This window comes from Pan paniscus, chromosome 18, assembly GCF_029289425.2.
Source record: "Pan paniscus chromosome 18, NHGRI_mPanPan1-v2.0_pri, whole genome shotgun sequence".
Classification (NCBI taxonomy): Eukaryota; Metazoa; Chordata; class Mammalia; order Primates; family Hominidae; genus Pan; species Pan paniscus.
In genome coordinates, this window is record NC_073267.2 from 6103688 (window position 1) to 6129045 (window position 25358).

Sequence of the window (25358 nt, forward strand, 5' to 3'; positions counted from 1 at the left end):
ATTTTTTGTTTGTTTGTTTGTTTGTATTTTTAGTAGAGATGGGGTTTCGCCAAGTTGGTCAGACTGGTCTTGAACTCCTGACCTCAAGTGATCCGCCCACCTCGGCCTCCCAAAATGCGTTACATGCTTTTAAACGTCAATGCTTCTCTCACTCCTCCCTGTTTTAGTCTGTGCATCTCTGAGCTCCATTTCTAGGGAAACCTGGGGGCTTACAGTGAACTCTGGAAAGGCATTATTTTGTTGTCTCATTTTGCAGGAAAGGCTTGGCTCCAGAAGGAGATGGTTCTATAACCCAGGTAAGTTATAGGGATGGTGGCCGCCCAGACACTGTGCTGTGAGTTGAGCTTTTCATACCCTGCAGCTTGATAAGGCTGCACAGAAGCCACTGTGCTAAGTGGCTTCTGGCCTTGTCCCCTGGCTAACCAGATAACAAATGGATACTTGAACAACTTTGTGATAATCAGGGCCATTCACCTTGTGATATAACAGCATCTCCTGAAGGATTTCCCATTGGGATTATTTTATTACCTTGGAAGTGCCTTTGTGTTATGAAGGGGATGGATTTCATTACAACTATGATGCTTCTCTTACCCTAAACACACCCTAACTTGCTGTCTCTGAATAGTTTGTTTCTTAATTTTAACTCTGAGAAATCAGGTATTAAGGAATGGATGAAGTTAAAGAAAAGCAAACCATTGATCATTATCGTCGTCATCATCATCATTTTCATTATCATCATCATCTTCATTATCATCATCATCTTCATTAGCGTCATCATCACTGCCATCACGGCTCAGCCATCATTGAGTTCACATGCCCTGCGTGTCCTCTGTCTTAGGTGATCATCCTAACAGCTCTATGTCAGGCAGGTTCAACTTTTGTCATTTTATGGATGATACACCAAGAATGCAGAAAAGTGAGTTTCCTTGCCCACAGCCATCACAGTCTGTCTGGAAAGTGGTAATTTCTGACAGTACACTGCCTGGCATCTACTCCTACCTGACGGAAGTGAACACACATCCCATGCCAGCCAGGGTTGGAGCTACCTGTCTCCGAAACAAAGCTTCCAGAGGCGCATGAGACAGGCAGGAAAGTGCTACATTGTGTGGAGTGTGGACCTAAACAGTGAATAATCCATTTGCCTTGCTTGATCTAATTGGGCTGATGCCTCCCTGTCCAAATAGGAAGAAAAGATAACTCTATCTTTAGTTGGCATAAAATGTAACCTCTTCTTGGGCTGGAATGTGCCCAGAGAATCTGGTGCCAGGACACTGAATTTTCTCTCATTCGAAAAAAAAAATAGCATCAAAAGCTGGCATGATATGAAGTTTGCAGCAAATGGGTCATGCATGTTTGCACTTAGAAGTGAAGACATCTGCTTCTTTGGCTGGGGGGAGGGATAGAGAGATTTGCAGAAATTTTCATCTTTTTTTTTTTTCTTTTTTTGGGACAGAGTCTCACTCTGTCACCCAGGCTGGAGTACAGTGGTGCAATCTTGGCTTACTGCCACTTCCGTTGCCCAGGTTCAAGCAATTCTGCCTCTGCCTCCAGAGAAGCTGGGATTGCAGGTGCCTGCCACCATTTCCGGCTAATGTTTGTATTTTTTTTAGTAGAGATGGGGTTTTACCTTGTTGATCAGGCTGTTCTCAAACTCCTGACCTCAAGTGATCCAGGCTGGAGTGCAGTGGTCTCCCAAAGTGTTGGGATTACAGGCGTGAGCCACTACGCCTAACCAGAAGTTTTCATTTTTTGATGGGTTCCTGTTAAGATTACTTCATAATCCTTTTTCCTTTTCTCCTTCAGTCCCTCCCTACTTGTATTTCTATTGAATCCAAAATTTATATTCACCAAGAAGCGTGGTTTAAAAAAATCAAGGCAAATAATCCCCTCCCACCCACCTAAGAGTGGAAGTATTTTTCTTTTTTTCATCTGTGTGTATTGCAATTGCTTAACTGGAAAGTGATAATTTCCCAGATGAATCCTATAAAGATGTGTATCCTGCCCCTTTCCCCCGTAGACCCTAATGAGGTTTTGCATTAACGGGAACTAGGAGAAGTGCCAAAGTCCATTTTCCGCTGGTTTTGGAGGTATGGCAGGAATGCCATCTCATTTGTCTCTTTGGTGCTTCTTGCCTTTCCAGTGTAGAGAATTCTCATCAAAGCCCATTTCTTAAAGGTCCACCTTCTGGGTGGATGTCAGCAAGCTGCCTGTTCCTGAAGGAAAACTTCAGCTTCAGATATCTTGGGGAATAAGAAGCTGAAGGGTCTCAGCGCTAGAGAACTAAATAAACAGAGAGAAGAGATTTTTCAGATCTGCTATTGATTGGATGCTGAGGAGTTATTAAGTTCTCAGAGTGGCTTATTACAGCACTTGGGCCAAGATTAAAGAGGAGTTAAGCTGTCGATATCCTTTGGGAGCCATTGCTAAAGTTCAGAACCCTCGGCGGAGGCCCTTTTCCTCCTCTGCTCCTCTCTCCCCAATTTCCCTCTTCCCCTGTCTTCCAGATTGTCTAATGCAGGATACTGTCAGGACATTTTCCAAGTTGGTCTCTCTCTCTTAATGGACTATCCCTAGGAGCCCCATGTGGGATGTGTTTATCAAATCACACATTTCCCCAAATTAATGCAAACTGTTCTCTTACAGAAGACAGCAGTGTAATTACTTTTGCAACGATCTAAGAACAAGCAGACTCCGGGTCTGTTGAGGCTCCTGTTCGTCTGATTGGCTCTGTAACTAGCAGCATTGTAGTGGGATCAAGCTCTTCCTTCAGTTTGTGGGTGTTAGGGAGGCATAGACCTGTTTGGGGGGGGGTCTCACCTCCTCACCTCAACATTTTTATGTTAGGACAGTAAGTGACCTCATCAGATGGCATTTTTAATGGAAAAAATGGTGCCTTATTTGAGTTCATATAATGAACACCTGTGAGCTTTTTCCCCCCCCTACTCATCCTTATCCCCAGAATGAATAATCTATGTGCCCAGCACGGGGCCTTGTGCTGCCAGAATGTGCCCCATAAATGATTTTAACCACTATTCTGTTACTACATGTTTGCAATCTTGAGGCCAGGTGTGGTCTCGAATTGATCATTTGCAAAATTTTAAAATGGCAAGGCAGTGACTGTGCTGTGCATTACATCATAGCCCCAGTGAGGTCTGGGGCAGTGTGCCATGATCAAGCACGTTAATATTCCTGAAAAAACTAAAAAGTCGTGTTCACACCAGGTGGCATAATAGAAGCCATGAAGCGGAAAACATGGTTCTTCTTTAGGTTGGAAACTGTCAAAGGTTGATTTCTTTTGGTGCAGCCTAATATAAAGAGCCTCATGTTAGAGCAGAGGGGATGAGGCCAAGTCAAATTTAAGAAGGAAATTACAATTTGTAGAGAGATTCTGGGGTTTGAGGATTTCTTTTGAGACAGAGTCTCTCTCTGTTGCCAGGCTGGGGTACAGTGGTGTGATCTTGGCTCACTGCCACCTCCACCTTCCAGGTTCAAGCGGTTCTCCTGCCTCATCCTCCCTAGTAGCTGGGACTACAGGTGCGTGCCACCACACCCAGCTAATTTTTGTAATTTTAGTAGCGACAGGGTTTCAGCATGTTGGCCATGATGGTTTTGATCTCTTGACCTCGTGATCCACCCAGCTCGGCCTCCCAAAGTGCTGGGATTACAGGCATGAGCTGCCGTGCCTGCCCTGGGGTTTCTGTCCTGGGCTTCTCACCTAGCCTCATTCATCAGGAGGCACCTTGGCGTCTGGTCTTTCTGGCAGCCAAGATTTACTTGTTGGGTGGGGTATGTGTATGTAAAAGGAAGGAAGGGTGGAGTGGAGAAAGGAGAGGTTTGTTTCAGTTCCCTTATCCTCCCTGAATCCCAAGAAGGACCTTGGGCTCTAAAGCGCACCAGGAAAAACCCCATCCACGGTCTGACATTTAGAAATGTATTGGCTAGAATAAAAAAACTGTCAATTTCAAGACACGAAAAACCACTGGGAGATCAGGTACTTCCTGCAAACATTCCCACACAGTGACTCCTGGCATGAGGGAAAAAGCCTGCCTTGTTGTTCTATTAATTTAGCGCCAACAGCTGTTAGATCTAGGGCCTTCAAGGTTCTCGGCAAAAATGAAACTCATCCTCAGGAACTCCTCTGTGAAGTATCAGTAATGAACCATGGAGGGAATGAAGGCTAAATGAAGATAAAATATCTCCACCGGGCCGGGGTGTTTTTGCACTTCAATCCCAAAAGTACTAGCGCATGAAACCTCCACACACACACACCCCCTTTTTTTTTTTTTTTTTTTTTTTTTGAGACAGAGTCTCACTCTGTCGCCCAGGCTGGAGTGCAGTGGCTTGATCTTGGCTCACTGCAACCTCTGCCTCTTGGGTTCTAGTGATTCTCCTGCCTCAGCTTTCTGAGTAGCTGGGACTACAGGCTTGTACCATCACGCCCGGCTAATTTTTGTATTTTTAGTAGAGACAAGGTTTCATTATGTTGGCCAGGCTGGTCTGGAACTCCTGACCTCAGGTGATCCCACTGCCTCAGCCTCCCAAAGTGCTGGGATTAGAGGCATGAGCCACCACGCCTGGCCACACCCCTAATTCTCTAAATTGGTCAAGACTGGACCTGCTATCGCCCCACCCAAGTTGCACTTCCACTAGGATCGCCAGGCTCAGTAAATAGTGCAAGTAGCCAGACAGGTGCTTATGCAGAAACCCTCCAGGCATTCTTGCCTCCCGTCCGTCACTCCCCACCCACCTTCACTTCCCAGTCCTAGGAAATCTACTTCCTAATCTCCTCTTTCTCATCACTCCTCTTCTATGTGCCTCCCCCAGCATCCTTGATTCTGGGATTCCCGTTGTGGCCTATTACTGTGCTCCCCGCATCCATGTGTGCACTCGTAGAATCCAGCCCCAGCCTCTCAAACACACACCTGACCTTGCTTCAACCCTCCTGCTGCTCACAGCGTGGCCTTTAAAACCCCCAATCCTCTAGCCCACCTGTTTCTCCAGCTCGTCCTGCTGCTGAAACCACGCCCTGGTGACCCTGTTTTGCTGGAGCTGCTCCTTCTGCCAACTCCTGCCATTCTTAGGGGAAACCTTCCCCAACTGGGTGCACCAGGTAAGGTCTTGAAGCTCGCTTGACTTTTCCTTTCATGGCACTTATCACACAGCCATTGCCCAGTTAATTCTTTTTTTTCTTTCTTTTTTTTTTTTCCTTGAGAAGGAGTCTCGCTCTGTTGCCTAGGCTGGGGTGCAGTCGCTCGATCTCAGCTCACTGCAACCTCCGCCTCCCGGGTTCAAGCTATTCTCCTGCTTCAGCCTCCCAAGTAGCTGGGATTACAGGTGCCTGCCACCAGGCCCAGCTAATTTTTTTCTTTTTTTTTGAATGTTTAGTAGAGACGGGGTTTCACCAACATGGCTGGGCTGGTCTTGAACCCCTGACCTCAGGTGATGCACCCACCTTGGCCTCCCAAAGTGCTGGGATTACAGGTGTGAGCCACTGCGCCCAGCCGGCAGTTAATTCTTTATCTGCTCAGCATTACCTACAACAGCTTGTAAGCCCCAAGAGGGCCTGGACTCTGCCTCCCTCGTTCCCAGCTGCCTCCCTTGGCCCAGCGTAGTGATGGTACCTAGGGGGACCCCAACAATGGATGCATGAATAACAGTTGGGCCTGAAGAGCCAGTGAGGGCAGCCTGGCTTTTCTGGGTTCTGGGAGCGCCGGCTGATTGGATTCCACTCTGATCTGGGAGCAGCTGCAGGGACTGATTGGTAATTGAGCTTGTGGGAAAACATCCTCAGCTGCGTGGGTCTCAGCCCGGCACCATTTTCCGAGGGGTAAGTGCCCACTGAGCTTGCAGAGCTTCTCAAGGAGTGGGAGAAGTGGTTGTACGGATGGCCCCACTTCACCCCCTGGGTGACTTGGATGCCACCTGCTGCCAGGCGACCAGCTGGGTGTGCCTTAGCTCAGAGCCAGGGCTGCTTGGCTGAGGTGCCAGCTCCAGCTGATCCTGCTTCAACGCTGGTTGTTCCCTTTGGGAGGCTTCAGCCTTCAAACATCTGCTTTGTGTGGGTTCTGAGCTCCCCACACTGGATACCTTTGGGGAGAGGATGCAAACGTTACCTTTCACGGCATCTCACACTGCCCTGCGTCTGCAGATAGAGGCCGAGAGGTGGGGACTCCTACACTTAGGTTTAATTAAAGGCAAACTGGTGGGATTCCAGCGAAGGGCAACCCAGACCCAGGAAGCTGTAGGGCAGATGGCATTTACATGGTCACCTGTCTTAATGATCCCATTCCTCAAAAGACAGAGCTGGGAATGACATGCATCCACGCTGGTCCTTCCCAGTCATTCTATGGGAATGATGACCACGTGACAGGCTAAGACAAGGGAAACAGTTTTCCTTTATCTCAACTCTTCAGGAGAGGCTGGGATGATTCAAGGGCTGTCAGTGTGCACAGACCTGGGATGGATTTTTAATGAACTTGAAAGTGTTGTCTGTCTTCTTAGGTAAATGCAAATATCCACGTAGCCACCATTGTAGATGGCACTTGACAGATCCAGAGGAGAAGGGGGCAGGGCTTTCTTGGACTCCTATGTGCATTTTTTTTTTTCTGACAGAAAAGAAACTAGAAGCTAAAGCAAGAGTCTGCTTAAAAATTCTGCCAGTTCAGACCGAGTATTTTGTCATGTGCCAGGGACTGTGCTAAGTTCTACAAGGAATAGACTTTGGGCGGAGACACAGGTCCTAACTCCAGCAAGTTGCTCTCCTTAGGAGGAATAAGGCATTTGTGTAATTAAACACTCTTTTGTCCAATACCTATGTGTGTCAGTGGGGCTGTGCTTGGTTCCTGGAGGGAGAATCCAGTAGCAACCTTGGAACAGGAACAGAGTACACAAGTCAGTGGTGGAGGCAGCCATCTACTTTGTAATTATGCATACGCAAGTAACTAATTACAAGCTTTAGGAAGTGTCACAGGGCTAATGGGCACGATGCTGCTAGAGCATGTTACAGGAGTCTCACGGTTAGTGTGGAACTTCAGGGAAGGCTTCCTGGAGGAGGTGATGTCTGGACTTTGACATGAAGGATGTGTAGGAGTTAAGTTGCAGAATGGGAACAGGGAACTCTCCAAGCCAGGGTGACAGACAGCTGATGCAAGGGTCAAAAAGAAACACTGTATAGTTGCAGCTCATGACAGGGGCCAGAGTAGTGAAAGAGGAGGGAGGAGCGAGTGGGAGGCAGACCGTATGCAAGGTGGGCCCAGGTAAGGCGTTAGGATATTATCTAGGGACAAAGAGAGGCCTCTGAGAGGTAGGAAGTGATGCAAGATTTAGGAACAGAAGCAAGGACGCTGTAATGTAGATGAGTAAGTGTAGTTGAAGGCAAAACTGAGAAACTCCTTTGGGGTTTATGCACAATGCAGGATTACATTTAAGCAGCAGTTGTTTCGAACAGAAGGTGGCTTCTAATTGCAGATGTTCAGCATAGAATCCACATTCAAACTTGCAATTATTTCACTGTTAAAAGAGCTGACAGCTCCCTCTTCTGCAGGCAGGCAGTCTCGAGGGAGCCCTAATCCCAGGGACTTGTATTACTCTCGCCCCGGGAGTACCAGACCTCACTCCCATGAGGTTGCACCACAGGAAGTGAGGCTGGGGTAGCGACAGGCTGATGGGGAGTTAGGAGCATCTGAGGCATGACTCGGGCTGCACGGGCCTTCAGAGCAAGCTGAGTTAAAGAGTGCAGTGACACGGCTTAGCGAAGTTGGACTCACCTTCCACACAGGGCATTGGACTGGAGCCGGTGGAAAACATGGACCACATTGGCCATCGTGATTGGCATTGCCAGGTATTGTGGAATTGAGGTGCAAGTACAGTGCTCCCATTAACAATGAGGAAACCAAGACCAGAGAGGTTACACAGCCCTCCAAGGTCAAAGCCAGAGCAGAGCTGGGACTTGAACCCAGGCATTTTCAAAGCACGTCACTTTTTTTTTTTTTTTTTGAAACGGAGTCTTTCTGTTGCCCAGGCTGGAATGCCAATGACGTGATCTTTGTTCACTGCAGCGTCTGCCTCCTGGGTTCAAGTGATTTTCCTGCCCCAGCCTCCCAAGTAGCTGGGACCACAGGCATGAGCCATCACACCCACGCTCGGCAAATCAAAGCCCATCATCTTAACCTCTGCCTCCTGCCCTGCCTCGGATGACCCTGGGAAGTTCATTGAGGAGGTGGTTACCAGTTCAGCCCCAAGTACAGAAGGCAGAAGAGCCTGGGTGACAGTCAGATTTCAGATTCTGCCTCTCATTCAGCTGTGTATCCTTAGGCTTACCCTCTGTGGGCCTTGTTTGTGAGATGAGCTAAAAATCAGTGATAATATTGAGCACTCCGGGGCCAGGCTCTATTCTGAGACCTTTACAGACATTAACTCATTTAACTTCTCACTCTGTCCTCCTTTTAACAGACGGGAAAACTGAGGCACAAAAACGTAACATGCCCAAGTTCACACAGCTAGGGAGAGGTTGAGCCTGACTTTGAACCCTGGCAATTTGGCTTGCAGGTTGTTGCAGAGCTCAAATACGTTCAAACAAAAAATTGTACAGCCATAGAATATGCCATGTGCGGCAAAAGCCAATACTTATGAACATCCGTTCATGTTATTTAACTGTTGTTAAAGCCAACTAAATATGGCCTTAGAAGGACTCCATACTTCTATATTTGAGTTCTTGGGGACAAACCGTAACCTAGCTTCATAGGCAGACAACAATGAAAAGCTAACTTAATAGTATGTATCTGTAATAATAGCTGAGTGTTGGCCAATCCCAGCGGCCATACTTAAACCACTTGTAGACTGCTGAGTGTTCAAACTGCGTTCAAATAAGACAAATGCCGAGCTCTAACCAAGCTCACTTCTGATTCCTGTATGTCACTTTACTTTTTTTGTCTGTAAATTTGTTCTGACCGCGAGGCAACCCTGGAGTGTCTCTGAATCTGCTGTGATTCTGGAGGCTGCCTGATTCACGAATTGTTTCTTTTATTTGCTCAATTAAACTCCATCAAGATGAACTTGTCTGAAGCTTTCTTTTAACATTGGGCTGGGCTTCAGTTTCCTCTCTGTAAAGTGGGGTCGATAAGAGCTAAGATTTATTGGGCTTTTAGGATTGTCTCATTTTAGGATTGTCCTATGATGTAGGCTGTTAGCCCCATTTTATAGAGGGGAAAACTGTGGCTCAGAGAAATGGAGTGAGCTGCTCAAGGTTATAAGTCTGCTGAAATAAACAGCAGCATCTTCAATGCTGGGCTGCCCCAGTCTAGAGCCCATGGCCTGAACCTCTGCCATGTAGTTTGTCTGGTGGTGCCATCTTCCTTTGGAGGGACTTCTCTCCGGGAATGGCCCAGGGAGCTCAAGGCTGTGCCAGCCATTCCTGGTTCCACCGAGTCTGGGCCACGTCCCTCTAATCAGCCTGCCTAGTACCCCGTGCTCCAACTATCCCATTTCTGTATCAGTGGCCTGTGATGTCATGTGGGTTACTGACAACTCCTCTCTCAGGAGCCCTGAGGAAACCCTGGGCAGATTGAATAAAAAGCCCTTGTCAGACATCCTAATTTTAGTGTTCTCCCTTGTGATTACGTTCAGTAAGTATTTATTTTACACTTCGCTTGTTTTGCCATTCTCCCCAACTTCATTTTGCAAGAGCTTCTGTAATAATCCGTGTCTCTTTCTGTAGCTCCCCTGCTCTTCTTGTCCTTGGGAAAACTTGAGTGCTGTGTTCAGCATCTTGAGCCAGAAATATGTCCGAGTTTCATCTTGCATCACTAATGCCCTCCTTTATCACCAAGCTGCATCTCCCAGCATTTTTGCCAAGACTTCTTGATGTTCCGTCTTCCCTTGTCTCATTACGTCTATTTCTGATACCATTGCCCACTTGCAAATGGAGATTTTTCATGCTGTGAGTTCCCTCACAAGGGCACAGAGACCAAGGGTAGGCTGGCTTTTATCCCCCTTCAGCTTCTGTTTTCTGGAACTCTTCCCTCGCGTGGCAGCACAGGCAGGTGGGTCATTGTCTCCTGAGTGTGGTTACCCTCAGGCGTCTGAGGCTGTCCCTGTGACACGGATGGGAGAGGAGGGCTGGGTGTTGTTAACCAGTCCCCACTCACTTTAGATGGAAGTTCCCATTGCACCGGGGACTGTAGTTCTGTTACTGCTTGGGCCTGTTTCTTGATTCAGTGAATTGGCAATTGTATTAGACATTGCTGGTACAGACCCTATTAATTTTAATGGCTTTTGAGATGCATGGAGAGGAAAGCTTCTTTTGATTGTACAGATGTGTGTAGAAATCTGTGGTTTTTTATATATTTATTTTTATTTGAAAAAATACGGTCAAAGCACAAAGGGAGGGATAGAAGTCTGAGTCTGCTGGGAATTTTTTAGAAGTCTTCTGTAGAAAATAAAGGCAGCCTCCACATAACATAAAATTAACCATTTTGGAGTTAACAATTCAGTGGCATTTAATACATTCACAGTGTTGTACAGCCGTCACCTCGATCTCATTCCAAAATATTTTAATCTCCCCAAAATAAAACCCTGAATCCCTTAAGGAGCTACTCCCCATCTTGCCCTCCCCCCAGTCCCCGGAAATCACTAATCTGTTTTCTGTCTCTACAGGATTCCGTTTTCTGGATATTTCACATCAGTAAAATTATGCAATGTATGGTATTGGTAACTGGCTGCTTTTGGTTAGCATAATGTTTTCAATGTTCATCCCTGTTGTCGAATGATTCAGTCCTTCTTTTTTAAGGCTGAATAATATTCTGTTGTATGGCTGAGCCATGTTTTATTGATCTGTTCATCCAGTGATGGACATCTGGGGTGTTTCCTGCTTTGGGCTCTCTTGGGATTTTTAAACTTGTAGACATGTGTGTGGTCTGGATGCATGGTTGCCCTTGGCCTGTAGCTATTTGTTTCTTGTGAGTATCCTGTGTCTTGATTGACTTACCTCTGTGGAGAGTGCAGCTAGGTGTGTATGAGCTTCTGTGGTTTGTGAGACTATGGGATATCCCGATGAAAGGGCTGACAAGGCCCCTTATAGATAGCCTACCACGTTATGGGGTGACCCTGACTTCCCCAAAGCCATCGGCTTCTAGGACAACTGCAGCATTTATGCAGGGTGTAGACCAGGGTTTACCATCTAACTGTATGTGGCCATCACTTGGGTGGATTCAAGAACTGCAGATCCTTGGTCTTCACTGCTGGAGATTCCACCCTGATTTGTGTGAGGTAGAACAAAATTCTTGGCATTTTTTTTGGTGTGCTCTAGTGGGTTGAATAGTGGCTCCCAAAAGATATGCTCAAGTTCTGGACCCTGGAACCTGTGAATATGATCTTATGTGGAAACAGGGTCTTTACAGATGGAATAAATTTAGGGATGTCATGATGAGATTATCCTCCCCCAAATCCAACGACTGGTGTCTTTAAAAAAGACATAAAGGGAGAAGACACAGTGACGTGCAGAGAAGAAGGCCATGTAGAAACAGAGGCAGAGACGGGACTGATGCTTCTACAAGCCAAGGCACCTTGAGGATCTCTGTGGCCAGCAGAAGTTGGAGAGGCACAGCATAAATTCTCCCACAGAACTTCTAGAAGGAGCCAGCCCTGCCCACACCTTGGTTTCAGACTTCAGGCCTTCAGAACTATGAGAGAATGCATTTCACTTATTTTAGACCACCCAGTTGGTGGCAATTGCGTGACGGCAACCACAGGGAACTAAAGTACATGTTTTTGAAGCTCGCTGGGTGATTATCATATAAAGCCAAATTTGGAGACCACTGCCTTTGACTGTGCCAGAACTCATGCTAAGAGCTTTATATATGTTATTTCATTTACTCCTGACTCAAGTAGATAGTTTTACTAACTATTGCTATTATTATCCCTAATTTTATTTGTTCATTCATTCATTCAAGACAGGTTTCGCTCTGTCTCCCAGGCTGGAGTACAGTGGCATGATTATAACTCACTGCAGCCTCAACCTCCGGGGCTCAAGCAATCTCCCCATTGCAGCTCCTAAGTAGCTGGGACTACAAGCATGTGCTACCACACTCATCTAATTAATTTTTTCCCCCTGGAGAGAGGGGAACTTGCTGTATGGCACAGGCTGGTCTTGAACTCGTGGCCTCAATGATCTCCCACCTCTGCTTTCGAAAGTGCTGGGATTACAAGTGTAAGCCACCATGGCTGGCCCCCATTACCCCCAGTTTTACAGATAAGGAGAATGAGGAGCTGAGGTAGCATTGATGAGGTTTGGACCAGGACAGTATCCTTGAAATGCTGACACTCTTAGCTGCTCTGTTCTTCTGGCAGGCACTTAGGAGGTTCTTAAATGTTACTGGCTGAATTGTGTTGTCATTGGACCTTCCTGTGCTGCCCAGATGCCCTTCCCAGAGCAAATCCTGAAAAGAAGGCAAGTAGAAGAAAACCTGGGTCTCAGCCCCAGAGGGAGCCAGGGCAGAAGGCTCTGAAAATGGACGTGGCCCATTGGTTACGCACCTGAAACTGACATGACCAAGATGCTTTAGGATGAGACACTGTTCAAAAGTGAGCAACCCACTGAGTTGGGAGAGTATATATGCAAATTGCATATCTGTAAGAGACTTACATCTAGAATACATAAAATTCAGCAATACAGACACAACTCAATTAAAAAATGGGCAAAGTGTCCGAATAGACATTCCTCCAAAGAAGATACACAAATGGCCAGTAATGGCATGAAAAGATGCTCGATATCGTCAGTCATCGGGAAAATGTAAGTCAAAACTGCAGGGAGATACCACTGCACACCCATTAGAATGGCTAGAATCTAAAAGTCAGATAATTGGGCCTGGTGCGGTTGCTCACGCCTGTCATCCCAGCACTTTGGGAGGCTGAGGCAGGTGCATCACCTGAGGTCAGGAGTTTGAGACAAGCCTGGCCAACATGGTGAAACCCCGTCTCTACTAAAAATACAAAAATTGGCCAGGACTGGTGGTGGGTGCCTGTAATCCCAGCTAATCTGGAGGCTGAGGCAGGAGGATCACTAGAACCCAGGAGGCAGAGGTTGCAGTGAGCCAAGATCACGGCACTGTACTCCAGCCTGGGTGACAGAGCGAGACTCTGTCTCAAAAAAGTCAGATAATTTTAAGTATTGATGAGAATATGGAGGGACCTGAGCCCTCATAAACAGCTGTCACTTGAGAAAACAGCCAGAGAGTTCCTCAGATATTAAGCAAAGAGTTGTCGTATAAGCCAGAAATTCTACTTCCAGGTATGTACCCCACAGAAGTATCAACCTATGTCCACATAATAACGTGTGCGGGAATGCTCACTGTAACATTACTTATAGCCAAAAGGTGACAGTTACCTAAATGTCCATCAGCAGATTTGTGGAAAAACAAAGGTGGTCTCTCTATGCAATAGAATATTTTCAGCAATAAAAAAGGCATGCATCCCTGATGCCTGCTGTAACTTGTTTGAACCTTGGGAACATGATGCTGAGAGAAAGAAGCCAGGCACAAAAGACCACAGATTGTGTGAATTCATTTATATGAAAGTCCCGCACAAATAAATCCATAAAGAAGAAAGTAGATCGATGATTGCTTGGGGCTGTGGGAATGGGGGGATGGGGGATGGAGGATGGAGGTGATGGAGTTTCATGGTTATGAAAACTTTCTAAAAATACAACGATGGTCACACACACCTGTGAACATACTAAAACCCATGGAATTGTACACTTAAAATGGAAGAATTACTAGGTGAATTAGCTCAATAAAGTTTGAAAAAAAAAATGACTGAGAATTGTGGCACAGAGGCCGACTCCCCTTCCTGCTTCTGCCACTTAGCTGTGGGGTCATGTATTGAAGCACATAGTAAATGCTCAATGAAGTAGCATTCTGCTTTTCTTTCTAGTTTTACAGCCCAGGAAATCCAGGCACTTCATCCTCAGTGGCATCAGTGTTGACTTTGTCTGACGTGGGCTGTTTTGTGTCTCTATGACCGAGTTACATATTTAAGGGCAACAGTCCTCAGCACGTCCCCATGTGAGCAATGGACACCACTTTGCAGACTTAGAGGGCTGGGAGGGCATTGAATTGGGAGAGGCATGAACCACTTTATATCCAACAATGATCACTCTGGCTGTCAAGAATTGACTGAGGTGGGGGGGAAATGGAGTCAAGCCGGTCTTTTTTTGGAAGCCGCTGCAACAAAAGTGATCTGAGTTCAGGCATTAGCATTACAGATGCCCACATGAGACAGGATTTTGCAGGTGGAGGTGTTTTACAGGTTGAGAGGTACAATTGGGTGGTTGATTGGATGCACAGGTGAGAATACAGGGCTGGCTTTTGCAGAAACAAAGAGTTGAGGATGGTTTGGGGCTGCCTAGATGTCATGGCCTCATAGGGGCAGTTTGTTAATCTTCTGGATGTAGCTGAAAAACTGCACAGAGAGGGCATCCATCAGGGATGGCAGGGCCAAGGCAGTGGGTATGGAGTAGGGTGGGGAGAAACCGCCTCCTTATGGGAGATGTTGTAAAGATGGGTTTCCCCAATCTGCTGGGTCCAAGAGCCACCGTAAGAAGCTGTTGGCCCCTATCTGCACTTGGCCACATCCCTGGTGGGTTTGTGGGGCGGTGGTGGAGGGAACATGAGTGTACCAAGGGAATGCCTCTGTTCCTTTGCATGGTTTGTACAAGGAAGTGTGGTGTGTGCTGGGGTCAATTGCCTGAGGCTCAGGGGTCCCAGCGTTCAACTTAGATGGGCTGCTTTTAAGTTGGCCAACCTGGGGCAAGTCACTTTCCCTCTCTGAATCCAATTTACTCACCCAAAAATGAGGATGAACGTTCTCTTTCTAGAAACACATAACATTATTATGTCCATCTTCCAGAGGAAGAAACTCAGAGGATAGAAGGTAAGTATCTTGTCCAAGGCCATATAGCTCATTAATAGATCAAAGGTGATTTGGACTCCAGAGCCTGTTTAACCCTCACACTATTCTACATGCTGGTGAAGGATCACTACATGAAAGTGGCTAGTTCTAGGCCAGTTCTCCAGGATGTGTAACCTTTGGCAAAGTCCATAATGGACTGGGTTGAAGCATTCTGTAAGGTTACCTAGTCCTCATTTTAAGTAATTTAACAAGTGTAGAGTCTGGAGCTCAGAGAGGTGAAGTCACTTTCCCAGAACTCACACAGCCACCCAGAGAGACTCCTGGCTTGACCCCAACTCTACGTGACCCCCAGTGCAGCTCTCCTTCCACTCCACTGCCTTGGCCTGCAGAGGGTTGCTTTGCTGGATCCTGTTAATCTTGTCCATCCCACACTCACACCTGGGGCCACTGGGCCATGATACCAGGGTCTCCACTGTCACTGCCTTGACTGATGTGAGACTGGGTTTTCTATTCCTGCCTCTTGACGACTTAGACAATAGCCTAGGATTTCAGAGGAGTCTGCGTGTTACAAAAAAAAAAGAAAAAAAAAAAGGGCAGCAGGTGTTATTTGGGCTAAATTGACCTTGAAATTGATTTCTTTATTTTATGACTTACTGAGAGGAGATTAATACCTTTTTTTCCTGCAGTCTGAAACAATTTACATGGTAATAGAAGGCATAGTCAGTCAAATAAATTGCTGGAAGTGGTAGTGTTCCAAAGAGGGGAAAAAAAACGGAGCTCACTTGCATTGATTTCTTTGCCCTGGGGAGAAGCAGAGATTTTAACATCTGGGAATAGGGAGGTAAATTTTATCTCTCATTTGAAAAGCAGAGGACTGAAGAGCTTAATCTGACATTTACACAGAATTTTCTAAGTTGGGGGAAATGAGGGTAGCCTGAGTTCCTTGCTGAAGGTTAACTGGTGTTTCCTACGAAGGGCTGGGGGTGGTTTGATTCAGGATGGGCAGGGGAAGCCTCGGTGTCATTATGATGAGCTTGGAAGTCGGCTGCATGCTCTTGGCTGCCGTGCTGTGATTCGGGGCGTGATGGAGGAATGGGGTGGTGGTAGCGGACTGTCTGCCAAAGATTCAAATTCACTCCCAGATCGGGCACTGAGGAACCATATGGGTGGAGGCCATGCTTCCAGCTTTCTGGGCATTGCCTTGTGGTCACCCTACCCCAGGATGGGGTTTAATGTTCACAGATGCTTCAGCTCACACGGATCAGTGGGATTTGCCAGTTTGCCTGGAGCATTGGGTTGAAATCTGAGAGTGCATCTACCTCAGTGGTAAAATGCAGTGATTGATTACCCTGGGAACAGGAGGGGGACTGGTGGCTTGCATGCTGTTTATATTTCCTGGTGAAATCCATTAAGGTATTACCCCAATGCCAGCATTTCTGCATTCAGACCACACTGAAAGGACTCCTGTCCTCCAAAGGGACCCCAAATTCATTTACCATGTGATGTGAGCTAAACATTTTTTTTTTTTTCAGAAAATGGCAAGAAATGAAGCCTTACCCAAAGGGTTCTTGCCAATGTTGTCATGTGTTTTTCCCTTAAATTATTTTCTTTTAAAAATCAAATAAAAAGTTTCAGGTAGCATAAAAAATATTTTCCTCAATAATACATGCCCAGTGTACAAAATTCAAGGGTCAGAAATATAAAATGAGTTTTCCTGCTACCACATCCTTTTCCTTCTCCAAAATGAACCTTTTTTTTTTTTGAGACGGAGTTTCTCTTTTGTTACCCAGGCTGGAGTGCCATGGCACGATTTCAGCTCACTACAACATCTGCCTCCTGGGTTCAAGTGATTCTTCTGCCTCAGCCTCCCTAGTAGCTGGGGCTACAGGCACCCACCACTGTGCTCGGTTAATTTTGTGTTTTTAGTAGAGATGGGGTTTCAACATGTTGGCCAGGTTGGTCTGGTACTCCTGAACTCAGGTGATCTGCCTGCCTCAGCCTCCCAAAGTGCTGGGATTACAGGCGTGAGTCACCACACCTGGTCCAAAATGAGCCTTTTAAAAAATATCAGTTTCTTCTCTGTCTTCTGAAGATTTCAGTGGATATACTAGAAATGCCTATATTCTTAAAACAATGAACAGATGTGGAGTACTATACATACCACTGAGCATTTTACTGTTTTCTCCCTCTCATTCCATACAAAGCTACCTCATTATCTTAACTGACCGTGTCTGGATTCACTATAACTTATCTACTTGGCATCTGAATAATGGAATTTATGTTGTTCCCAGTATTTTGTAATTACAAAAAGGCTTCCATGAATATCCTTGGCACAAGTCATGTTATACTCACGCAGATGTTTAAACAGCAGACACTCGAAAAATGGAATCCCTAGTCCGAATATTACCAACTTTTAAAATGTTGACCAATGTATAATTTCACTGTGTATAAAGAATACTTGTTGCCCTAGAGTCTTATAATTTCCATGCTTTATTCAAATTTCTTCTTTGTTAGTCTCAGTAAAAAAATAATATATTGCCTTATTTGCATTTCTTTTATTATGGTTGAAGTTTTAATTACAAGGATTATGGGGATTTCTTAATGTGCATAAGAGGTATTTGCATGACCATCTTGTGAAATTGTCTGTACATTTCCTTTGCTTGTTTTTTTCTATGGACTTCCTTTGGCGTTTTCCTTATTGATTGGGGCGAAGCTCTTTATAAATGATGTTATCTCTTTGTTCAGTGGGTTTTAATTTTGTCAGATTGCCCTTTGTCTTCTACTTTGTTTATGGTATTTTTTTCATGCATACAATTATATATACACAGAATTTGAAATCTTTTGTTTTAAGGCTTTTGGTTTGGGGGTCATAATTAGAAGGATATTCACTACCACTCTGAGATTATAAAAATCTTTTTTTTTTTTTTTCTGAGATGGAGTCTTGCTTCATCGTCCAGGCTGGAGTGCCGTGGCACGATTTCGGCTCACTGCAACCCCTGCCTCCTGGGTTCAAGCGATTCTCCTGCCTCAGCCTCCCCAGTAGCTGGGATTACAGACTCCCACCACCATGCCTGGCTAATTTTTGTATTTTAGTAGAGATGGGGTTTCACCATGTTGGCTAGGCTATAAAAATCTATTTGATTATGTTAAGTCCTCTGTTTGGACCATGCATTAAGGAGTTATTTTGATGTTTTGCCTCCAAGAAGGAAGTCTCTAAGGTGTGGTGGAAATGTGTGTGGTCTGTGTTCATCCAACAGCCATGATCTGGCCTCATAGACTCCTCAGCCTGCTTTCTTTCTCTTGGCATCCAGAATTCCCAAGGAGATATGTCACAGCCCTGGGGTCAGAACACTTTAGGGTTCAGTGGGCCCTGGCGGCCTGGTAGACCTTTAGAGCTGTCAGTGGTGTGGGGGCCAGAGCAACTCCATCTTGAATAGGAGCTGGATAAAATGAGACTGAGACCTACTGAGCTGTGTTCCCAGATGGTTAAGGCATTCTAAGTCACAGTGTGAGATAGGAAGTCAGCACCAAATACAGGTCATGAAGAACTTGCTTATAAAACAATAGCAAAGACCAGGAACCAACCCAAATATCCATCAGTGATAGACTGGATAAAGAAAATGTGGCACATATACACCATGGAATACTGTGCAGCCATAAAAAAGGATGAGTTCATGTCCTTTGCAGGGACATAGATGAAGCTAGAAACCATCATTCTCAGCAAACTAACACAGGAACAGAAAACCAAACATTGTATGTTCTCACTTATAAGTGGGAGCTGAACAATAAGAACACATGGACACGGGGAGGGGAACATCACATACCGGGGCCTGTCAGAGGATGGGGGCCTAGGGGAGGGATAGCATTAGGAGAAATACCTAATGTAGATGATGGGTTGATGGGTGCAGCAAACCACCATGGCACATGTATACCTATGTAACAAACCTGCGCTTTCTGCACATCTATCCCAAAACTTAAAGTATAATTAAAGAAAAAAAAAAGACCTTTCTGAGAAAACAGTTTGCAGTGGAGAAGTCGGCCAAAACCCACCAAAACCAAGATGGTGATGAGAGTGACCTCTGGTCGTCCTCACTGCTACACTCCCACCAGCGTCATGACAGATGACAAATGCCATGGCAATGTCAGGAAGTTACCGTATATGGTCTGAAAAGAAGAGGCATGAGTAATCAATCCCTTGTTTAGCGTATCAAGAAATAACCATAAAAATGGGCAACCAGCAGCCCTGGGGACTGCTCTATGGAATGGCCATTCTTTTATTCCTTTACTTTCCTAATAAACTTGCTTTTGCTTTACTGTGGAGTCGCCCTGAATTCTTTCTTGCGCAAGATTCAATAACCCTCGCTTGGGGTCTGGATCGGGACTCCTTTCCTGTAACAGAGGTACTGACCCCATTTCTCTTACACAACCTTGGTCCTTGAAGGTCTCCGTGCTTCATCCGTAGGAACCCGTGATACACCACCCCCATCCTGCCTCCACACCTTCTGCCCATTGTTCATGAGGCTTTGGTCAGCCATGGCCTTGGCTTGGAGCTTTGCACAATGTTGGTCCACGTAGGTTTTACTGGCGCCATCATTGGGAACTCATCATGCACCCAGAACCCCACCCCTGACCCCACACCCTCTGTCCATTGCTCAGGAAGCTTTGACTGGCCATGGTCTTGGCCTTCTGTTAACCTGTAGGATGGAGTGTTTATTTTTTTCCACCTCCTACATCTTTATTCTGTGTGACTGTAGATACGAAGATTGATACATCTGGATGTGGCTATTCAAAGGTAGGCACATAAACGCTCACAAGATTACATGAATATGTCTGTGAGCCCTGAAAATCTGAGACACAGGTCTCAGTTAATTTAGAAAGTTTATTTTTCCAGGGTTGAGGACACAGGCCTGTGACACAGCCTCAGGAGGTCCTGACGACATCTGCCCAAGGTCAGAGCACAGTTTGATTTTATACATTTTAGGGAGACATAAGACATCAATGCATATGCAAGGTGAACATTGGTTTCTTCATCTAGAAAGGCGGGCGAACTTGAAGCAAAGGCAGGAAGACAGGGAGACACTGGGAGAGGAGGCTTCCAGGTCAGAGGTAGAAAAGAGACAAATGGTTTCATTCTTTTGAGTTTCTGATTAGCCTCTCCAAAGGAGACAATCAGATAGATATGCATTTATGTCAGTGAGCAGAGGGGTGACTTTGAATGCACTGGGAGGCAAGTTGGCCCTAAACAGTTCCCAGCTTGACTTTTCCCTTTAGCTTAGTGATTCGGGGGCCTCCAAGATTTATTTTCCTTTTACATGTCTATGTAAGTATTTATATACACAAAAAAGTGTGGTTGAATGTGGTGGCTCATGTCTGTAATCCCAGCACTTTGGGAGGTCGAGGCAGGTGGATCACTTGAGGTCAGGAGTTGGAGGCCAGCCTGGCCAACATGGTAAAACCCTGTCTCTACTAAAAAGAAAAAAAAAAAAAAAACACAAAAATTAGCCAGGTGTGGTGGTGGGCACCTCTAATCCCAGCTGCTCAGGAGGCTGAGGCAGGAGAATTGTTTGAACCTGGGAGGTGGAGGTTGTGGTGAGTCAAGATCCAGCCACTGCACTCTAGCCTGGGTGTTAGAGCAAGACTCCATCTCAAAAACCACAAAAAAAAACATATTTCCCCAAAGACATTTCCAGTCAGGAAGAGACCCTGTAAAGGCAGTTGATATGCAAAGAATATCACCTTCTATTGCCACCTCTGGGAGCTGACACCAGCCCATGACAAATCTGTATTGGATGATGTTTGATGGCCCATCCAGGATCTCTGCCTGGGTCATTGTCTTAACTGGCTAAATCCTTGCTGCTGGGGATTCATGTCCCAGCTTTTGAAAGCTGTAAACTGAGGCGCAAGAGGGCATACATTTCCAGGGAAGACTACTAGACTTCTAACAAGTAGGTGGAAAATGAGGGAGCAGAACTTGGGGGGAAGAGAAGAGTGGCAGACAGCGACCAGAGTGACAGCTGGTTCGGGACCCTGGTTTGGGATCTAAAAAGGGTTGCAGATCAAATCTTCTCTGTACTCCTCAAGAATTTTCATCTGAATGGATCAGGCCAGCTCAAATGATATGGAGGCTTATTGTAAGGATTCAGGGAAAAGACCTGGGCTTTCTGAAAACCAGAACAGTGTCAGACAGCCACTACCTCCCTCGCTGCATCTCTTGGCTCTGTTTCCCCAACTCAGTCAGACTTAGAATGTTAATATGTGCTTGTCTCTGTTTTCGAGTTAAGGAGGGAAATAGGGACATATGGGATTGGGCATAGAGCTTGCTGCTTTGTTCAGATAGCACAGGGATTGTGTTAAGAAGGAGGGTGCTAATCTAGGGTTAGGGTGCATGTCCAGTTCCAGGGTATGGAGAGGTGTAAAAGTGGCAGGAAGGGCAGAAAAAGTGTCTTGAGAAGAGCAGATTGAGTTGGTACCATCTTCTGTCTCCTAGGAGTGAAGGCTTCCTGTGCTCCTGATGAAAATGACACGGAAGTGCGGCACAATGAGAGATAGACAGCTAAAGAGGACACCAGGCCTCTGGGACCTCAGGCTCAGGGATGTGGAGAGGGAAAGCCCCTAGCTAGGGGGAAGGGGCTGGGAAGTGTGGAAGAGGCAAAGAGGAAGAAGGCTCTGCAGGGGCAGCTGGATAGGAATTTCATCTGGTAGCTAGGTTCCCAAGTAAGATCATACTCGAGTGTGAGTCCTAACTTGTCTATTTCCAGGCTCTGGGATACTGGTTGCCTAGATCCTCTATTCTCTTTTCTTCCGATCACCTTCCCCTGGAAGACTCTTAATTTTGACTCAAACCTAATTTTACCTTCCTAAGGCTGGTGGTTGCTACGAAGCCAATACTGGCTTCACATGCAAGGTCTTGGACTCAGGAAGTCCAACACAATGCAATGACCATTTCCACGGGTCTCTGTTTCTGTTCCTGAGAAAGACAGATTGATTCATGCTGCCTGGGGCAGGAGTGTGTCCCTAGACTAGATGGAATTGGGCAAGGTACTGGGTCACCTGTGAGTCTTGGAGGGAGGCCCGTCTCAAAGAAAGGACCAGGCTGTAGATAGGGATCCCAGGGCATCTAGTAACACTTGGGTCTTGTCACTGGGTTGAAATCTGCTATTGCGCTTAACTCGTTGATCAAGTGCAGTTTTTTCTTGGTCCATCTATAAAGTGGGACTGAAAAGAAAGTGACAAAAGCCAGACATTCTCAGACCAGTGGACATTCTCTCAAAGGAGAATTGACGCATCTGGCAGCAAAATCACTGCATCATCCTCCTCCCCCTTCTCTCCCCATTCGGGCTACTACTTTAGACAGTCGCTGGAAGCAGGGGACATGATTTGTGTTTAAGTTTATTTGTTCACTTCAATAAACTGGAGAGTGGATGTGGCATGAGGACCGTTCTCTGTGTTGAGGAAGGAGGGGAACAAACACATTTTTGATTTCTTGGTCACCAGATTTTTCCATGACCAATGTCTACTAGAAAACTGCAAAAAGAGAAACAATAAAATATGTGTCTTCTCATTATAAGTTCAGAAACAATGTACAGAAACAGAAATCCCAGAACTCTGTGCGTGGGTCTGAGTAATTCTTGTGGCTGGTACAGGAAAGAGTAGGTAGCTTCTGTCCCCCTCTGTTTCTCTCTCTTTTGATATCCGTGTCTGTCTATATTTTTGTCTCTCTCTCTTTTTATACACCTCTCCTTCCCACCCCCCTCCTGCTTTCTCTGCACCTCTCCGTCTTTCCCTCTTTCTCTCCGTTTCTCTCCCGCCCTCTCTCTTTTGAGACAGGGTCTTGCTTGAGACACACACGGCCCTCTCTCTGCCCAGGAAGTTAAAGGGGTGACCCCAGGCCAAAGCCTGCTGACTTTTTTTTTTTTTGAGTTGGAGTTTTGATCTCGTTGCTGAGGCTGGAGTGCAATGGCGGTGGTCTTGGCTCACTGCAACCTGTGCCTCCCAGGTTCAAGCAATTCTCCTCCCTCAGCCTCCCAAGTAGCTGAGATTACAGGTGCCCGCCACCACAGCCTGGCTAATTTTGTACTTTTAGTAGAGACAGTGTTTCACCATGTTGGCCAGCCTGGTCTGGAGCTCCTGACCTCAGATGATCTGCCCGCCTCAGCCTTGCTGACTTTTGATTAATGACAATGTAGAGCTTTAGGCATTGCTGACACTTTTGAGGCAGGAGCAGTTCCTTAGAGTTGATGGTGGCCACCTTTAACATGCTCCTGCGCTGTACCTCGTGGAAAGGTGGATGAAGGCTTTGGGAATACTACGATGGTGATTCACATCCCCGTGTTTGCAGTAGGCATGCTCAGTTCAAGCTGAGGCTCCACTGCAGCCCTGCTGAGTGCCGTGTTACCTTGGACAAGTCCCTCAGCCTCTCTTTTGCTTCTTCACCTGTAAGACAGGGCTGAGGTTAAGACCTACTTCTTAATACCCTAGTAAGGATTCAGGGTGAAAATGCACAAGAAATACACAGTGGCTGGGTGTGGTGGCTCAGGCCGGTAATGTTAGTACTTTGGGAGGCCGAGGCAGGTGGATCACCTGAGGTCAGGAGTTCGAGACCAGCCTGGCCAACATGGTGATTCCCTGTATCTACTAAAAATACGAAAACTTATCCAGGTGTGGTGGCGGGTGCCTATAGTCCCAGCAACTTGGGAGGTTGAGTGACAGAGGGAGACTCTGTCTCAAAAAAAAGTAGTGCATAGCATTGCAGATGCTCCCTAGATGCAAACTGTTGCTGGAGTGGAAGGTGGAAGGTTAGGGACCTCCAGCGTCCTCGGTCTGGGAGGAGGAGTCCACACTGAGAAACATCCGGACCAGCACTGCCTCAGGAGTGTCAGGGGAGTCAAAGATGCAATTTAGCATTTGCTGGTAGCCACATTAAAAAGTAAAAAGAAACGGATGAGATTAACTGTAATAATAAACTTCCTTTGAGATAGTCTTAATATATTTACATTTTTAAACATAGCAATATATTTTATTTTTATATATTATTAAATGTCTTTCTAACATGTAATCGATATAAAAATAATGAAATATTAATATTAATGAGGTGTTTTATATTCATTTTCTTCATCATGTCCTGAAAACCCAGTGAGTGTTTTATGTATACAGCCCATTTCCATGAGACTAGCCACGGGGCTCTGTAGCCATATCGGGCTTGTGGCCATTGCGCAGGGCAATGCAGGTCTCGACCCCTGCAGGGGATGGGTGGAGAGACAGAGGGTACTGTGGCTAAATGTGGTGAGACATTCTGGGTTGTGCTAAACTGGGTTACTCCAGGTTAGAATTTTTTTCCTCAACCGGGCTTCCCCAATCTTTTTCTCTGTTTGTTTTTTGCCAGGACTACAAGTCTGAAAATTCAACCCTCCTCCCCGGTGCCAAGAACAGTCTGCAAGACTCCGTAAGTAGAAGCATTTTGCTGAACAGATTAGATTTTGAAACTACTTTTGCATCCTTTTCAGCCTCTTTGGTCTCCGTCGTCAATCACCGGGAATGGTTTTTACCTGAAACTGATCTTGCTGGAGAATTAACTGGGTTTGAGGGGAATAAATTTTCCCTAGCACTTGCACAATTTCTATTAGGAAACACCTGGGCCATATTCCCAGCCTCTGGTACATGGTGTGAGAGCTGTATTCTGTCCTCTAAAAAAGACCAGGCCCACTTGGTGGACAGATCTGGGGCACAGTGGTTGGTGACAAGGCTGCAAATTGGTCCCTCTGCCCCCTGGTGTGACGGCCCCAGGTTGTGGGAGCACGTGAAAGAAGTCGAATGTCATTGGGTTGTCTTCCTAGTAAGGACAGGCATGCTTACTGAGTGCCCTGGGGTCTTGCATCATGGCATTGGGCTCAGAGTCACTGGGGTACATAACCTGGGATGATGGCAGTGAATTCCCGTGTATCCCTCATCTGTCACCCATGAATAACAGTGGCCAGGAAGATCCCTGCACAGATACTTCTGAAATCACTCATGCACTGCCTCTCGGCAATGCAATCATGGTGTGGTGCATTCCCCACGTGTGACCTGTTTGTGTATTGTTGGTGACTTTGGGATGGCACCTTCAAGTGGCACATAGACTTGCTGTTTGGTATTCATCATTATGTATTTCATTTTATGATGATCTTCTCTTTATAGCCATCACTACTAGCTTTCCATTAATGGTAGTGGTATGAAATTTCCTTCAAAAAAAGTTTAACATAAAGTGAGTTGACTCAAAGACAAAAAATGGTATGGAAGTAACAGAATGGAAATCGTAATGTTGGTATGGTGAGACATTGTGATAGTGGTAAGTGAAAGGCTGAGAATAAATTCTTTTATCAAAAGATGTTCATGGCTAGGCCCAATGGATCACACCTATAATCCCAGCCCTTTGGGAGGCCAAGGTAAGAGGATTGCTTGAGCTCGGGAGTTGGAGA

General features: G+C 46.0%; 1 protein-coding gene across 3 annotated transcripts in view; it reads left to right on the plus strand.

Annotated features, from left to right (window-relative positions):
* RBFOX1 (RNA binding fox-1 homolog 1) overlaps nt 1-25358 on the plus strand; it is a 2479284-nt gene that overhangs the window by 336401 nt on the left and 2117525 nt on the right. For all 3 annotated transcript variants that reach the window (XM_063598326.1, XM_063598327.1, XM_063598325.1), the window contains one exon: nt 24287-24346. In XM_063598326.1, the coding sequence (XP_063454396.1) occupies nt 24287-24346 (60 nt within the window). The remainder of the gene's footprint in view (nt 1-24286; nt 24347-25358) is intronic.